The 18,952-nt window shown below is 38.3% G+C and overlaps 2 protein-coding genes across 2 annotated transcripts; one reads left to right on the plus strand and one right to left on the minus strand.

The window, feature by feature from the left end:
* The first annotated feature begins 502 nt into the window (after nt 1–502).
* Nucleotides 503–9,108, plus strand: LOC117521272 (glutamate-rich protein 6). The gene is made up of 12 exons (XM_034182598.1): nt 503–599; nt 1,323–1,392; nt 1,908–2,009; nt 2,100–2,189; nt 2,683–2,846; nt 4,826–4,884; nt 4,969–5,153; nt 5,397–5,482; nt 6,300–6,458; nt 7,160–7,373; nt 7,493–7,686; nt 9,099–9,108. Exons 2-12 carry the CDS (start codon nt 1,366–1,368, stop codon nt 9,106–9,108), a joined length of 1,290 nt encoding a protein of 429 aa, XP_034038489.1. The 5' UTR covers nt 503–599; nt 1,323–1,365.
* Nucleotides 9,109–9,340: 232 nt separating this feature from the next.
* On the minus strand, nt 9,341–18,108 carry selenot1a (selenoprotein T, 1a). The gene is given in 8 exon segments (XM_034182856.1): nt 9,341–9,834; nt 9,921–10,074; nt 10,231–10,318; nt 11,604–11,618; nt 11,621–11,713; nt 11,715–11,733; nt 14,033–14,143; nt 17,923–18,108. Coding segments are annotated over 7 exon segments (576 nt in total). The 5' UTR covers nt 18,060–18,108; the 3' UTR covers nt 9,341–9,834; nt 9,921–9,961.
* Between the last annotated feature and the right edge of the window lie 844 nt (nt 18,109–18,952).

An 18,952-nucleotide genomic window follows, 5' to 3' on the forward strand; every position in this document is an offset into this window, starting at 1 on the left:
CCTCTGTCTCATGCACATGCTGGATTTATCTTAAAATCATATTCACAAAATTACAACTTTCTCTGATGTGAGCCCTTCCAAAAAAGAAATTATCAGATACGTAATTATCAGATACATATTTAATAGATTATTTTTAAAGTATACTTAATTTATACTGTCAAGTATGCCAAAAAGCTTAGGTGTATTCAGGTTATACTGCCAGTACACAAGAAATTGTAAATATACTCTGGTCTTTTTTTTTTTTTATAAGCATGTCATCCAACAAATTGAAGCAATGTCGCTATGAAGAAGCTACGATCTTGTTACATTGCTACATTTATTCTGGAAATATTGCTCCCCCCCCACACGTTACTTTCAAATGAGCCCAAATTTCTTCCAACTGTCCATTTTTCCTGAAAACCTGCCTAACTGGACTGAAATGAGCCCAATCTGGCATAATCTTGCCCAATCTGGCAACACAGTCGAGAGGCCGCTCGGGACAAACCGCTTCAGTCACGTGACCCCGTCTTAAATGAAAGAAGTTCCGACTCCTAAAGTTTCGATTGTGCTTCGCTTTCGGTGACACGAGCTTCGACCTTTCGGTGGACCATCAAACGCAGGTTTTAGTGCACCAAACGTGTGACTTAGTTAGAAATGTTACCCGTTTCAACTGACAAATATTCGTTGCAGTTACATACTTTGCACTCGTACTAGTAGTACAAGTTACCACCAGAAACGATGCCTTCTGGTTTTGGAGCAAATCTCATGAAGAACCAGACTTATTATATATTTCACATTGATGTCGCAGAAACTGGGGTTAATTAAATATTACCCTTTTCTAACTTCTTCAGGGTTGTCTTGGTAGTTTTCCTCACTCTTCTTGTACTGTCCCTTATTTTTGAGAACTGTCTGCTCCAGGTTTACCATGGAGCGCCAAACTTTGTCTTTCTACATAATTGATGTAAATAAAGTCCATGACATAAACAGTGTCTTTGAAATGTTCATGTATCCATCCCCTGACTTGTCTGAAGAAGACTGGATGTAAATGTGATGGTTCATATGTGTTATATGTTAAAGGGTACACTTAACTTACGCACGCTATCGTTTTAGCTTTTTATTTATTTTAATTCATGTTGCAGAGATTACTTTTCACTAAGAGTTTAAAGGGCATAATATTAGAATTTTTTAATAAAATTCATTCAATATTTTATGTTTTTATTGTAAAAATTATATATATATATGCATGTAGTCTGAATAGGCTAAATTTACTATTTTTTTCCTGTGTGTGTGTGTGTGTGTCAGTCAGTAAAAATTGGTTGTGGTATTATCTTGACCCTTTGCAGGAAGCCTTTTCATCTCCAAGGTTTCCGTCAACACCAGTGCAGCATGGCTGAGGGTTGGCCGAGCGCTGAAGTGAGTGTGTGCACATTGTCCCTTTGCCTGCCAGTGTGATTGTTATTTCATGGTGTGCTATTTTACCACTTTTGTTCTCTTATTTCTGCAAAGTTTATGTAGACATTTTGAGACTATCAAGTCCAAATCTTCACGATTTGTCACTTCAGCTGCTGTTCCGTCACTTCGCCCTTTGTCTGGGCCTCTGCTTGGTGAATTATTGGCAGATTTATTGTGGAAGTTGTGTATTTGACGGGACACTGTGACCAGCAATACAAAGAGAAACACGTTGAAGTAGTTCTATTCAGGACGATTGTGTAATTCCAAAGTGATTCTTTATCCACAGATACTCTTGTGCAGAACCTGGTGAGGTCTGTTTAAATATTCAGAAAGGACACCACAAATGGACATCTAGACATCTAGAGATAATTTGCAGGGATTACATCACAGGCTGTACTTGATAATAAATAAACACTAATTTAAACCACATAATTCTCTAGTGTTCTTAATGACTTGCCATTTATTTGCTTTCAAAGAGGACACAGGATGGCAGCTCACCTACTGAGTTTTTGAGAAATGCAGGAATTTTGAAGTACGGTCGGGAATCTAGCAGGCTGTGGCAGAGCATCCCTCAAGAGGTACGTACGGTCCGACCTACTACACGGTAAGTTGTCTGCAGCCATATTATTGTACTTATTACTCCATATCACCCACCCTCATATGGTCAGCCTCCTGAAGAGTGCACGGCAAAATGTGAGTTCTGTGGAGAAAAGGCAAGTCCCCTTTCCCCTTTTCAAACAAAGGAAGAGAAGACTGAGGTGAGGCAGACAGTGAAAGTAGGGGAGATTGGTGTCAGGTGTATGTTTTTGATTTCATAAACACAACTTCTCCTAAACCATGTGGTGGATTTTAATGAAACTTCACACGATGATACAATTCTACATGGAGATGTGCATGAAAGAAAATAATCCTGGTCTGACAACTTGAAGCAAAATTAGAATTATTTGTTTGGCTCCAGGTCTAATGTCTTCAAAGGATGATAACTGGACTTCTTTTTTTGTTGTTTTCAACTATCATATTTGTGAATTACATGTATACAGGTTGACCTGTTTGTTCATTCAGATACACAAAATAATTACTACTGCCATTATACAATTCACATAAGTATGATGGAGTTTGCATTTCATGAGCTTGTCCAGAGATCTCCTGTCCCCCATCTCCCCCAGTCAAGCAAACACACTAACATCTAGCAGGTGTGTTGTGGACCACTTTCTATCTTCTCCATTGCTGATGTCTTTTTGTGGGTCTCAGGCCGTGTTCTGTTGTGCTCAACGCCAGCAGCTGTGCCTCAGCTGTTTGGAAACATGTGACTCTGGCACTGGCAGGCTGAGATCAGTAACACGGAATCAGCTATACTGCCAAACCAAGGAGCATGAGGATTTCAAATTAATTATGGACTCACCAAATCTAATGAGGTAAAATATACAAATTTGTTTTTTTTTCTTTCATTGTTTTCAGTTTTTAATCCAGCATATTGATCATATGGTGGTTCAGTGGTTCAGTTGCCAGGATAGGACCCACCCAGTGCACATGAAACACTATTACGTGGTGATGAATAAGTTTGGGGAAACATTTTGAACCTGCTGATGATGAGCCAACAATATTTGGCTTAGACTTCGTATAGTGCAGGAGCAACATGGACAAAAAGTCATTTATTGAGTCTGTATGCAACTCAATTTTTTGTGTGTGTGTGTGGTGTCATTGGAAAGAGGACATTCCCAAAGGTTAATTTTTTGCCACATGTTAAGTTGGCAACTGGGTACATCACCATTACAATGCCACCCAAACATACCCCCAAATTATGGTTTATGTTAGTATTCTTATAGGTGACCTAGAACCCAGACCCCTGAGCCAATCAAATTAAAGCCTGCCATGAATAACCACCAGCAGTCCCTCATGCCACAGTATCATCTATAGGTCATGGAGTCACGTGTCAAGGTCCTTGACATCACTGCATGGATGGTTGGGCTTCTGATCAACACCTTTCGGCTTATGCAATACTATAGTGAAGTTATCATAGATTACCACCTGCTTAAAGGATAATAATGGTTTGGTACCATTGTGAACAGGTCCTTCATAGGCTTTCAGGTAAACCCTATTTACATTCAGGGGAGTGTTCATTGCCATGTTAACAGCTGTCATATTAACACCCTATACACTGGAAAAAGAAAATAGTTGAACCAACTTAAATTGTTTCAACTGGCAATATGAAATTAATTAAGTTTGTAAGTTAGAGTTGATCTAACTTACTAACTTAAGTTCAAACAACTTACAAACAAGTTCAAACAACTTAATTCATTCAGGTGTTACCAATAGAAACAACTTTTTTAGTTGGTTCTTTTTTCAGTGTACAAATAAACACTTGTGCATAAAATGTGACTTCTTGCATATGTTGCTGGGTTGGTGGTTATTTTCAGCGAGCCTCTACACCAGTTAGTTACCAGTTTCAAAAATAAATTCAAGTGAATGTATTTTGAACAAGGTCATCATTCAAGGTCATTACTCAGCTACGCTGCAAAAACTATCAGAGTGATTCAACTTAAAAACTTAAGTTCAATTGCTGCCTTTAAAGCATATCTTAACTCAACTTAAAGAAAAGCTTTGATTCAACTCAGGAAAGTAAGTTATAAGTTGGTAACTTATATAACTTACTTTCCTGAGTTGAATCAAAGTTTTTCTTTAAGTTGAAAGTTAAAGTGGCTTATAGGGCGGCAGCTATAGCCAGGCAGGAGTCAATGAAGGATTACACACAAGGGTCAACATTTAAAAATGCTCCAGTCATAATGAAAAGTATACCACACTATTAGTCTGAACATAATATTTCGAGAAAGGTATAGTTTGCACTATGTGTGACTGAATTTTATGGAGTTATGGGGTAAAAACAGCAAAAATGTGGCAAAGGTCAATTTCAGTTTGTTCAGGGGCCAAACATTAAAGTTGCTCCAGTTTTGGAAAAAAAAGTGACGTAATGATGAATTAATAAATCAAATAGTTTGCACCATCTGTTATGCTTGGTTATCACATTGCAGAGTAACATACGTCATAGAATCTAATGGACTTTGACCTTGTTTGACCATCAAGTTCGAGAACATTAAACTCAAGCAAAACTATTCTATATGCAGATTTGTTAGCGATACGACAAATTTGCAAATTCCGTTTTGGTTAGCATGCTAGTCCCCAAAATAGAAGATGTCCGTGTTGAAGGCCTTCCAAACCCACATCTCCGAGTATGTCAGGGGTTACGTCAGGAAGGGCTTCCGGTGCCAAATCCAACATGCTTGATCCACTGTGAATCCCAAGCGAAAAGCGAGGGAAACCTAAAGAAGAATGGTCACAAGGAAAAACACAATATTCGTTGAAGCAGAAATGCAATGCCAGTGTTTGTTTGTTTTAGACCAAAGCCAAAAAAGACAGCCAGTGAGGATTATTCAACCCAGGTCTCAGCAGTAACACGTGAGTAACGTCTGTCATTAAAAGTTCTGCAGAATCTCAAAAGAATAACCTCATTTTAAAAAGTTATTTTGTGTTGCTGTTTAGATTCTCGGGCAGCAAAAGTCCTCAGATTCTCCTGTGCTTCAGAACACACACGGTGGATATTGTGCCATCGTAATACAAGTGAGATGAAAACAAATGAAGATGCAGTAGAGAAGCAGGAGCAGCCGGAGGAGGAGGCCTCAGTGTGTGACCATAACTTGACTCACTTTGGCAAATGTTATCCACAGGTAACTAAAAATAAAATTCATGTCCTATTAATAATCAAGATCTGTGCAGAACATTCCTGTTTTTATGATACAGCATGTGTATGCTGCCTCCGTGTGGTCACGTTTTATATGTACAATGCATAGGTCACAAAAGCTTCTCAAAACAGGATAAATATGTTGCAGCTCCCACAAGATGTGTTAATTATGTTATTATGTTAATTATGTTATTATCATTGTGCTTTTATATAATGTGTTTGTTCACAGGCTGCGGCGGGAAGATTACTTCAGAAGTTTTATTCAAATGGCAACAAGTTTCTGACTGTATCCCAGATGGTTCTGCTTCAAGTCTTGTATCATTTGAAGGCATTTAAAAAAAAAAAAAAAAAAATCATTTTCACTTCCACCTAGTAGGTTTGGTTTTCATCCACATCTGCTTGTTCATTTTGTTTGGTTGTTTGTTTGCAGGATGGTGCTAAAATTAATGTCAGTTTTCATTCAATTTGATGGATGGAGGGGCATGGGCCAAAATTAATGCATGAAATTGGGGTGTGGATCCAGATCAAGGGAGGGGTGAGATGATCAAAGATCAAGATTAGGATCAAATCTTTGTCATAAGTAACAAAAGGTGAGTGATTAGGATCAAAGATTAGTATCATAGAGTAACAATCAGCAACAAAGATTGGGATTAGGATCAAAGTTTAGTCTTCTGGAACACAGTTGAGCATTTGTGATCAAGGTCAGAATGAGGATCAAAGGGAAGTCCTCAAAATAAAGGATCAGGATCAAAGATCAGTGATCAGGAACAGTGATCAGAATTAGGATCAAAGGTTAATCAGGAACAATCATGAGTGATCAGGGTCACATTGTATGTAAACAGTGAGTCATCAGGATCAAAGATTAGTGATCCAGAACCAAGATCAGGATTAGGGTCAGAGCTTAGACTAAGAATTTGAATTTGGTGTAATTTAAAAGGAATTCTAGGGTCTTGGCAGAGTTGTGCACCCTAGAGTGCCATTCTTTTTTGGGGGGGTGGGGGGGGAGTTGTTTTAGACACAAAGGCAGCAGCCTACAAACCTAACCTATAACAAAATGTCAGGTGTTTTATACTGTACAGCATGTGCAACACACTCCTGTACTCTTCTTTCATTCTTATCGTCATGGTAACAGTTATCCATCCGGCTGCCTGGCCGTCATCATTGCAGTCGATGATGGAAAGGGGAGGGTCTGCATTGTTTTTGATGATGCTGTGCGGTCCAGTCAGCGAATCAGGGCCATGTTCCTGTCAAACGGCAAAGCAACATGTTATCACACCAATGGAAACATATGGTAATTAAAACAGTATTTCTTAAATTTAATTTTTTATGCTTATCCATGTTTTATTTCTATATTCGCATTTATAAAGTGACTAGTGTAAGCTGGGATGATAAAGAGCAACTTGCAGATTAATTCATGTTTTTGAAAAATAATTTGAAAATGATAGTGTAAAAAAAAAAAGAGAAAAAAGTCATTGTATTTCTATATGACATTACTATCATGTATGATCGTTCTTTAGGATGTGGTAATTTATGAACTGTTTTTGTGTGCACTCATGTCTGCATACAAAATCCAGATTTTGTTTTAAAAATCAAAGTAGCACACTTCTTCAGATTTAAAAAAAGAAATACTTTGTACATTTACACTTGATTCTGCAAATACAACAAATAGGGACTAATCAATAATACAAATGAAGTGATAAACTGTCAATTTTTATAAAAAAGTTGGCCAAAGGAATTCAGCTTCAATTATAAAATGTCACAATATTTGGTTTAGTGTTACGCTTAGTATTTTTTGTTGTACAGTGTTTTGGTGCTTTTCATTATTTTTGAATGTTTCAACTTTTTTGTCTGTCTTATGGATTTAAAATTTTTCAGATTTTTCATTCCTCCAAAATATAATTTTAGAGAGAGAAAAAAAACCCCCCGAGCAATTTAGTCTTGACATACATTTTTGACAAAAATGTGTCTAAAGATAGTGTGTGTGTGTTGTAGGCTGAACATGCACAACTCTGGCTGTCAGTGTTTGAATGAAGAGGGTGCCAGGGTACACCAGTGGACATGGAGCAGTCCCAGTCCTCTGAAGCCTGTCTTTCTGTCTCTGAACAAAGCCATAGGGGTTCGAGTCCTGAGCAGGAAAGAAATATTTGTCTCCTTCCTTGCAAGTGGCCAACAGGCAAAGTTCCGTGTGGGTTCCTGTTCTGCTCAGGTAACAGTCAAAATGTCTACAGGCATTTTGAATTTTAAGGAAAAATAAGAGTAAAACAAAATGTGTCTGCATGAAGAGTGACCAACTTGTGGAAAAATAATTTTTATTTTAACTTCCAGGTTGTTCGTAAATCAGCTGGACCTGCATTATTGGAGGAGGAGGTTTTTTTGACAGAAGCCAAAATTAGGATCAACCAGGTCATACAGACCCTTCACCAGTGCCTGAAGACGCCTTCCAGCCCACATCTACCCAAGACTGGACCGGTTCCTCGTTACCACGCTGCTTCCAAAAAGACTGCTGAACTCGTCGCTGAGTGACGGCAAGAGACTTTATCCAGATCTTTGCTCAAGTCTCTGAATTAATAAAGTACGAGAAGTTTCTAGACGTACGAGTAGTTTCTGATGACTTCAGCGCCCCAGCCAAAGGTCTTCTTCCCCTTTAGTTTCAGTTACCTAAACTACACATTGACAGGACATCTAGTGAGTACAGCTGAATGTTATCACCTTCCTTTGGCAGAAGCACACCTCCTGAACACAACACAGAGGTCATACTGTATGGATGGAGATCATCATTAGTCATGACTCATTACTAACAGGTTTGCCTGTTGACCTGTACTATATTAGGGAGGTGGCCAAGCATGCCCATTTTCATTTACTGTGTATCATATTGCAATGACTGAATCCATAATTAAAATGGGTCTCATCACTGGTCTGGTTCATTTGTATGGAAGTAAATCTATGCCAGTTTGAATATTTTTTTAGCATCAAAATCGGAGTTTGAAGTTGAATTTGTTTAGCATCAAAATATTCAGCCTCAAAAACTTGTAACTTTTAAGGTTGAATATTTTTTAGCATCAAAATCAGTTTGAAGTCAAATCTGAGGTTGAATTTGTTTAGCATCAAAATATTCAGCCTCAAAACTTAATATTCAAACTCAAATAAATTCAGCTTAAAAAAAAAAAAAAAAAAAAAAAAAAAAAAATTCAACCTCAAAAAAAAAAATAGGAAAGCATGGAGAAGCAATCGATCCCTGGCTCAATCATCCAGGAATTTATCACGTTGTCTTCTCTTTCGATTTGTTCTGTCACATGACCAATGGAGTAAAACGTGATTGGCTGAACTTTGGATGATTGAGACAGGGTCGATTGCTTCTCCCGCTTTTCTATTTTTGAGGTTGAGTTTTTTTGAAGCTGAATTTTTTCTTTGAGTTTGAATATTTAAGTTTTGAGGCTGAATATTTTGATGCTAAACAAATTCAACTTCAAACTGATTTTGATGCCTGATATATATATATATATATATATATATATATATATATATATATATATATACACACATACATACACACACACATATATTCAACCTTAATTAAAATTCAAACTCTGATGGCACAGATTTACTTCCATACATTTGTGTCCTTTAGACTGAGTGACTAGATTATTGCATTAAAGGCTTCTGGGAACATGAAATACTGATGCACACCAGCTACTGTGGCTGAGCTTCTGGAGCCTTGTTCCCCAGCCTGCTTCTGTATTGTGAAATCAGTTGTCTGGCAATATTGATCTAATCTACCACGTGTGTTAAACCCAAACTCACTTTTCATGTCATAACTTGTTTTATTTGTAGAATTGGCTTTTTTCCCCCCATCCACAAATTCCAACAGTTGTGTGATCATTTTAATAATTTGAAATTCAAACTGATGGTTAACACTTTTTTGTTGTTTAAGTGCTGTATAAGTAAATTACATACAGTCAGGTCCATAAGTCTCGAGAAAGACAGTTTTTGTGGAGGGAACAGAAAAGAGACTCAAGCCTCAAATTGATCATTTTTTTTTCCTCTTCTATGAACGTAGAGATTAGAAAGCGGATGGGACATTACAGATATGGCACCTGTCGCACACTAACTGCACCGACAGGTCAAATATTATCTCTGTTCAATATTTACAGCAACAGACAAAACACCTGTCACTTAAATAGTTATAATCATTTATTAACCTTTCTTAGCTTCAAAGATTTGTAAATATAAAAAATTACTCACAAATCAGACAAAAAAGAAGAAAGAAAACCCTGCAATGTTAACGATGCTGAAATATTGTGCGTTACATTTTGTACTATTTTTGGAAATAAATTTCTACATATGGTTCAGTGATACACGTGAAAACAACTGTAAGACTACAAGGTTCACTGTTAGATCTCTCCAATACGGGACCGAGGACGTCCACGGGACTGCTTCAAATCAAACGTCGCACCAGGAAACTCTGCAGGATTACGGATAGTACAGGAAGATGACAGAACAGCCGGTGCTGATGCTGAGGATCCCGCTCTGGCGTGAGGGGTGGGAAGTCTCTAAGGGGCATGGTGAAGAAAGATGGGGACATCCAGTCTGTGCTAGCGGTCTCGCTGCTTTCAGCACAGACCTTCATAAACATCACTTCACAGCCCGGTGAGAAACCCACCTCAAACCTACACAAGAAGAGCAACAACATGAACATGCTCACCACCCAAAACTTTTTTTTTCCCAAGATACTTTTGGAAAATTTAATACCTACATTGAGGGGCGTTCAGCTCCAGTCAGAAGTGCACAGCAGCGTTACGAATGGTGGTGTGGCATCGTGTTCATCTTCATTTCGTTGTCCAGGATCTGAACAAGCTGCTGCATGGAGGGCAGGTGACCAGACTCCAGTTTTGACCACACTGGTACATCTACATGGAGTGGGGGGAGGAAAGCAGCGCAATCACTACATACCAAAGAACAGTAAGCAATCACCAGCTCGCTAAAATATAACTAATTCTTCAGGCTACTGAATGAGCAATGACAGAAGAAAGGTCCACTGAATCAGCTCGTACTGTGGGCCTCACCGTTTAATGTGATTTCAAAAGCTCCAGTCGACATTAACTGGTTTTCAATCATATTGCTGAAGAAAAACACCATCATACAGGCGTATATCTGCAAGAAAGACATTTAAGTTTCATTTTCTGTTCACACAATTCTTACTTGTGACAAAATAAGAGCTCTCGCAAGTCTTAAATCAACAGTGGAAATATGCCAATCACAGTAATTATGCACAGCTTGTTGAAGTAGTCCATCCTTCTTTTGCTTTTCATTTACAGAATGTGGTCATGTTCGTTTACTTATTACACACACAAAAAGAACTGGATCAGCAACCTTGAAGCTGCTGGAGGGAACACCAGTAAATCTCAATGCACTGTACAATTCTAAATGCAAGTTGCAATATATATATATATATATAAAATTATTATTATTATTATTTATTTATTTTTTAAACACACACACACGAAATTCACCAGGAAATGCAGCAGGATTCATGTTATTCTGGTTTTCACTGATATTTGTTGAGAAAGCACTGCTAATTTTAGTCTTCTTCCCAATTAAAATGTGTTCCATTTGACTTTTTTTGTCAGAATAACCATCCATCATCTAATCAGAGGTGGTAGCCTTGATGGCTCGAGAGAAGTCTTGTGTTGGTCCTTTCAGGCAGAGCTATATTACTTCTGGATATGTGTCGGCTCATGGGGCCTGTGCCCCAACTCAAAAGACCGCTGAGATCCCAACAGTGAACAAGCATTTAAGTCCAACTCCTAGGGTGAAAAATTGCATTGCACACATCCTATATTTTCTGAATGAACCAAAAATAAAATATCATCATGATGTATTTTTTTGTGCAAAATTTACTTTATTCTTTTAAGTATGATGGCTGGGAGGCGGCTCAGCCTTTCTTGGATACTAATTCCAAGTCTAACTGTTCCTGTCAGTCATTCAAGAATTTGCAGAATTACAGTTGCATACATAACCTCCACTATAATGTGTACAACTCATGTTGCCATTTCTCGTGATTTCCCTGCTAATATTCCAGCCCAAGTGTTACAGTCTTTATTTTGGAGGACTATAAAAACATCGATATCAAAGCATTATAAGCTGATAGTTTAAAAAACAGAAGGTTTTATTTGCAAACTTAAAATGCTAGCCATCAATGCCCATTCCCACTCTCAAGCTTTCGGGCCTGTACCCTGAGCATAAAGGAACCCAGACAAACAATACTTAAGACACAACAAAAAAAAGACTGTACAAAGTACTCATGCTAAGCAGTTACATCATCCTGAACTCTCTCCCTCCCTCCAACTCCTACCTCTCATAATCTGTTAGAGCTGAAAACCACAACAGAACCCTCACACAGGCTCAGAGCAGTAACAGCTATTCCAGGAAACTTTACCTTATTTCCCTGGCCGCCATTTCCCAGATGCCAGGGGCTTGCATACCAAAGAGGGCGAACGGGTCCCTGCCGACAATAATGAGCCCAATCACCAGCAGTTTTAACATAGAAAAGGAAAGAAGCAATGTGTCTGCGGGAAGAAGAAAACAAGAAACTAGTTTATTTATACGTATTCATTAATTATATATATTAATTCTTATATTTTATTGTTTATTTTATTATTACTTTATACTCATTATATTAATTCTTTAGTTCTTTGAGGCTTCAGGCAACAACAGGTCAACATATTTGGACCATACAGTTTCTGTTACTCTTAAAAGGCTACAAAAGCATGAAAAACTGTCTCAACCAAGACACCTGATTTGAGTGACTGAATCTGGGATTAAAGCAGGTAACAATTAAAGAAGAACCCGATCTGAGAATTTGAGGCTCATAGTGTATCCATCATGTGGCAGCCTAATCTCTCGTGTGCTTATTAAACGTTAGACTCGTGACAACCAAAGGGCATTGTAAAGCACACCTTTAACAGCATCACTAGGGAATGCTGCATAAAAAATAAATAACACCCTTCAGATTTTCTAATATAAATACTGCTGTTGTTATCACAGCTATATTACCAGAATTTACAATTAAAAAACAAACAAACAAACCAACACCACACACCTCAGCAGTTAAAAGTATTTGAACTGACAATTTTGCTTCTGTATATCACTACAGTGGGCCTAAAATCACAATCAAGATAACTAATAAATGGAATAGCTCAGACAGCGCTGAATGTTTACTGTCCAAAGTAAAGGTCAAAATGTTGATATCCATTGGATTCTATGACATGTTACCCTTTAACATGATAATAAAGCATGATAAATGGTGAAAACTATTCCTTTTTAAACCCCATTAATTCAACCAGCAATTTGGATCCCTTTTTGCTAAAATTGGAGCAACTTTAACTTCTGGCCTCTGTACAAACTGAAACTGACCTTTGCCACCATTTTTCGATTTTTACCATAGCATACATGTCAACCTATACGGATTGTCCGTAAATTATAAGGATTTTTCCGAGTTTCAGAGTCATACGGACGTACAAATAAAGTCTTACAGATATTCAGGGTTTTCTGTTGTAAATTTGTTTTACTGTTGTTTTTCTTAACTCCAAGGACTTTCGGCCAGCCATCCACCATCTTTGTACTCCTCATAAGCTGTGTGATGTGTGCAATGTGAGCGTCCAATCAGAACTGGTTCACCGTCACATGGTTTTCCAATATCCAATCGTAGGGAAGAGCAGATGGTGGGGCCAAAGATTTTTAGGAGCAGTGATCTGTTACTCTGTGAGTTCTTGTTTCTGTAAAACTAGAACAGCTGTATGACACTATATTCACGGGAAATATATTGAGTTTGTACAAAATGCCTACAATGTACTTGTAGACATTGATTTTATTGACAGCAAGCAATTTTACTGTGGAGCAGAGGATTTAACTGTGGAGGACTTCCACCATAAAAGAGCCCATGGAGATCCTGGTGTTAGTTATTAATATAAGGACAAAACCCCAGTTATGTGATACTACTATGCGGGTGTGTGTACTGTAATAAAACTGATTTTGGTGCGATGTGGAGGCTATAAGGATTTTGTGTTGATTTTATCACTTGGTTGTACAGGTGGACCCTCAAGGGGGTTGAAATGTATGCCATAGAACTCACTCATAGGTAGACCTTTTTGGAATCTTTATGATCACACCAATAATGTGGTATAGTTTTCAATATGATTGGAGCATTTTTAAATTTTGGCCCCTGTGTAATTCTTCACAGAACCATATCTGGCGATTCAAGGAAAAGCAGGTAGTGGTACTTCCTTGCTAAATAAATTTTTTCAGGATTTGAGGTTGCCACTTAAGTCCAACATACACATTGCACAACATCCCAAAACACAACTCTGGGTGGTGAGTGGGGTTGAATTTTGATGTTTACTCAAGGAAAGATAAATAAATAATATAATATAATAATAATAATAATACAAAGCAAATGCAGTAAGAGACATCACATTTGTTCCAGTGGCATGTTAAAAATCTGTGGAGATTTTTGTGTCAAGACAACGATTTGAAATCTGAAGCTTTGTTATGCCAATGTTAGCACTTCTAGGCATATGGTCAAAAGAAAGTGAGACAGACTGCAACTGGGAGACCAAGCAGAAGTGGTGTATCTTTGGGAGACCTTGCATAAGCAAAGGAGAAGGAAAAAAAAAAAGCATGAATCTCATGGCTGGCCTACAACCATGAAACATTAATTTGTAAACCTAATGATTCCTCAACTAAACAACTAAGGAGGAAAACTTACTTTTATCAACATCGTTACTGAGCAAGAAATAAAATTATGTTTTTCACCTTAGTGTCACCAAATTTACACTAAGTAAATTTTAAAAAGGCAGACAATCCTACCGGTAGATGGGCAGAGGAAGATAATTCTCCCCTTCAATGCGGATGTCTGGGTACCGCTGGTACAAGGCCTGCGTGTACTCCTCAAACACCCGCTTGTACCCTCAGGAAATGCTGCAAAGAAAATACATTTATATACATACATAGATTATACATTACACAATCAGGAAGAAAGTGGATCCACCACAAAACAGAGAACTTGGTGTGAGTTGGAATCTTATCTTTGAAGTCTGGCATGTGAATTCCAATGTTATCTGCAAATCATTTGTTGAACTTCTTGGTAGAAAGGTTTCGTTGAAGACGAAACATTCAGTTAGCAAATAGGTGAACACTAACAGGTCAGAAATAATCCTTTCCTTGACAGAAATTAACTGATACCATAATCCTATTAACTAGTGCCTACGTGATTCAAGGCTCAGGCCCAAGGCTTCAGACGCACCACTGACGGAGGCAGAAGTGCAGGAGACCCCTGTGCTATACTGTCCCCGATAAGGAGCAAGACATGATTTTCACTACTTTAGACAAAAAAATAAACAAGATATACCCCGCTGGCAAATGCTGCTTTGGTACAAGTGCTTGCTACATTCAGATAACTTTTCAAGGTATGTGATATTTTATTTCAGAATGCAGGCACCAACTCATGAAACTGGCAGTATCTAGGTTGTTAATCAAGGGCCATAACTCGGCCAAAATGTGTCAATCTTGTACAATATGACCATATGCATATTATCAATCTATAACAAGGAATTGTACCAGGTTTCCCCAAAATGACTACTAAAGACGTGGGAGGATTTGGATGGATGGATGGATGAGATTTATTGTCATTGTCATTACAAGTGCAACAACAATGAGATTACGTCCACACTCACATTTTCACAGACAGCAATTAATCCACAATTATTACTTGTTTACCATAATAATGGAATACATCAGAATTAAGACAACACATATACATTTGACATTGTTTATGTGCACTAAAATTGAAACAGTCCGTTATCCAAATTGAGGCTATGTGAGTGTGTGGTAGCCGCTGCAACTGGAGTCGCGCTGCCGCCGAGTGCCGCAGCAGCACTCTGCAAGACTGGTAAGAAAGTATTTCAAATTACTTTTGCCAAGCGGTACTCTCTCAGTGAGTGACTCACTTTTCGTCACTCACTGAGAGTGACTCACTTTTCGTCACTCACTGAGAGTGACTCACTTTTCGTCACTCACTGAGAGTGACTCACTTTTCGTCACTCACTGAGTGTGACTCACTTTTCGTCACTCACTGAGTGTGACTCACTTTTCGTCACTCACTGAGTGTGACTCACTTTTCGTCACTCACTGAGTGTGACTCACTTTTCGTCACTCACTGAGTGTGACTCACTTTTCGTCACTCACTGAGTGAGACTCACTTTTCGTCACTCACTGAGTGACTTTTTACTGTTCAGTGTATTGTTTCAGTTTTGACAGTGTGATCAAACAGGTTCCAAATATGACAGAACTGATTCCTGATCCTTAATGTTGCATCTGGTAAGTTTGCTGCTTATAAGGAGTAAAACAAATGCTCTGCCTCTAGTACAATCAGAAGAAGAAGAAGAATACCATAGAACCATACTGAATAGCAGCATTGTATGTTGTATTTAAATTTTTGGTATGATTTCTTTTATGATGTTGAACTGCATCTTATTCCACCAAATCGCATTGTGAAGAACTGAATCACCATCAAATATATATCAAATCGGGAACAAGGGTGAATCGTATAACATCGTAGGTATTGTCATGTATCGCAAGATGTATTGTATCGCTGGTAGTGTATCGAATTGTTGTCAGTGATGAGATTCACATCCCTAGTGTGTATGTGAGGAATCATTCTAAAGCCTGATTCACACGACAAGATAATTAGGCCGATATCGGACCCGACCTTCCCCTTCCGACAATCTTAAGGACGTCCCAACAATTGTGATGATGCTAAAGAAAATATTATCAGATATTCCTGCCGTGTGTGGTGTGTTAAGAGTGCTCTGATCTGCTCGGAAGGATGTCAGGAGTGCTCTGATTGCTAATCGGGGATATTCAACATGTTGGATTTTCTTGGCCCAATATCGCAGTATGTGTGGTGTCCCTCTGACCACAAACCACAGATCTCTGGATAACTCATTGGCCAATAGTTTTGAAGCAACCCAGCCACCATATTACCACTCCGATGTTCTGTTCCTAAAGACTCTTTTCTATTAATCTTTAATGAAGCACATGCAACTTTATTCTTTGTAATTTTGTTAAAAAAATACCTTCATGTGCAGCTATAACCTGCGCAAATAGCCAGATCAAACGCTGTTGACAAACATTTCACCTGTGAGTGTGATTGAAATGGGAAGCAATGATCCATAATTTGAAGAGTTCTCTCTATTATTCCAGCATATAGGCAAAGATGATGATAATAATAATAAGTGGTTTATTAACACAACATGTGTAGCCACATGTTTTGTGTTGGACAAACTATTTTAAGACATTAGGTCTACTTGTGCATAGTTTTGGAGCTTTAGGCGTATTGAGTATTTGTCCCTGTGAGATATGAGTAACTGAGAATAGAAGGATAGAAGTGTCAAAGTAATAAAAGAAAGAAGGAAAATAAATCAAATAGCTAATCATGGCAGACATAGATTAGGTGGGATCAATCTTACATTATCTGAAGAACAAAAAAAAATTAAGTGAGAGAATATGCTCAATTATTACTTGAAATTGTTGACGTTCTACTAAGCTGTCTATGCAGGGTCTGCATAAGTTGGGAGTGGCAAGATGGCCCCCACTTTGCTTCAGCAGATTTTATGGAGTGTGTGGACCAATGAGCTATCCAGTAATATATACAGATCAGTGCCACAGACGAGCACGCAGCCAGCTGAATGTGACGTGTAGCCAATCAGAAAGCGAGACGACGGACATACGGAGGGGAATCTACATCAAAACAGCTGTTATGGCTTATCAGAAAGTTCAGTGGTCACGCCGTCTCTCCACTCCTTTAAAGAACTTTTTCTTTTTGTATAGTCGCACCCCCCGCCCCCCCACCCACCCTGTTGTAAATAGTCCACAAAGTATCTCCGTCTGTTTACTCTGAAGTCACGTTTAATCTTGAGAGATTTTGCAAGATTTTCTGTCTGACCTGGGAATGTTCGTGTGTGAAATCTGTGGTGTGGTGTGTTGACTTCACCGTGTGGCTGAACACCACAGAGTGTACAACCAAACCTGTTACATCTATGATTTTTTTTTTCTTAATCTCCACGTGTATGGTCTCAAGTTTTGAAAACCTAAAGATACTTTTAAAATCCTGCCGTGTGAACCAGGCATAAAACAGCTGGACTGAAAGGCGCAGGACGCGCAGGAGCCGAAAATATCGCAGGAGTGCGCAGGACGCCCCAAAAAAATGCTGGTCTGCCTTGGTGGCTGCTATTTCACTGCATTATGTTACTAAACCATATATACTGATTTATAACACAAAACTGTCTCTGAGCATGAAAATGTTCATGCTGTTCACTTAATGAAGACCATTAGTTGATTTTAAAAAAATGGATCAAAGTGCAAAGACACCAACTTTTCAGGTTTTATTTGTCACTTTCGAGGTGGGTCGAGAACTCCAGAAACCAAAAATAAAATGTCTATATTATCAACCTCAAGACTCAAACAGTCAAGACACACGACGCTGGAGCTGATGTTTTCAAAAAGACATTCATGAACCCTACCCAAAAAGAAGACCAGTGTCAAAATATGTTCTCCTCACATCTTCAGTAGCTGTTTTACAAGTCTAACATTAGTAACAACATATAAACCTGTTTCTGCTTTAGCTACTGTTAGCCGCTTCTGACGTCCGGCCTGCTAGCTAGTCTTCAATGGTTCACCTGATTTTCGTAAATACTCACCAAATTTGAAATTTAAGCAAGGGCCCCGTAGCAAACTGCATCTTCATCTTCTTTACACCGCTGTCGCCAGCCGTAACGCGATGTAGCGAAAAAATCCACAAGAAAAAGAACGAAAGACGCAACCACTTCATCGCCATTCGCTCCGGTAGTTTGAAACGTGTGTCGAAACGTTATATGCCGTTTCCGCTGAAGCCTTGCTTCTTCTTCTTCTTCTTTTTATTTCCGGCAGACTAGGCACGGCTAGTGCATTGCTGCCCCCGACTTGTCAGAAAGTGCACCTAGAAAACGCAATGCATTATCTACCCTATACTTTATTGTAACACCCTGTGCTCCTCAGAAAATTTATGACTGCCATTGCCCTCTCTTTAGGGGACGCTCCTTGACCTAGAATGGTCCTTAGGGAAAAGGTGAACATTGCTTCGTTTCAGGTGCCGCAGCCCAAGTAACCAGCAATACTTCCGGTTTCCATCTTACTACACCCACATCCTGTAGTTCAATATTAAACAGTATTTTATAAAAGATTATAATCACGTTTTGCTTTTAGACGATAAAGGAATATTTTTTTTTCAGCTAAAGGTAAATGTTGGCTCTTTGCATTTATGGGAAGGTAAGATTTGATTTTAAACTGATCAAGGCTCATTTCTGTTATATTTTTTTGCATAATAAATTGGAAGCACGTTTTTAGACTCAAATAAATAAATAAATAAATTGAACCCTGAAAACGTGCTGCATTTTGGTGAATATTGCCCTCATCCCCACACATACATGAGAAATGTATGCGGAGAAAGATTAAAAAAAAAAGCTTTTGTGAATTTAACCATGTATTCCAATACATTTATACATCAAAGCAAGTGACAGTGATTATTTGATCATCCAAAACTATTCACAAAAGAATTACCACCAATTATTGGCAATTTCTGGATTATATCAACATATCTAAATAAATGTGACTGAGGTCCAGTTAAATAACATTGAGGTGGGACTTCGGGCCACATGTTTTTGTTCCACTTGGGGTTTTATAGGTGAAGAC

The sequence above is a fragment of the Thalassophryne amazonica genome, chromosome 12 (genome assembly GCF_902500255.1).
Source record: "Thalassophryne amazonica chromosome 12, fThaAma1.1, whole genome shotgun sequence".
NCBI lineage: Eukaryota > Metazoa > Chordata > Actinopteri > Batrachoidiformes > Batrachoididae > Thalassophryne > Thalassophryne amazonica.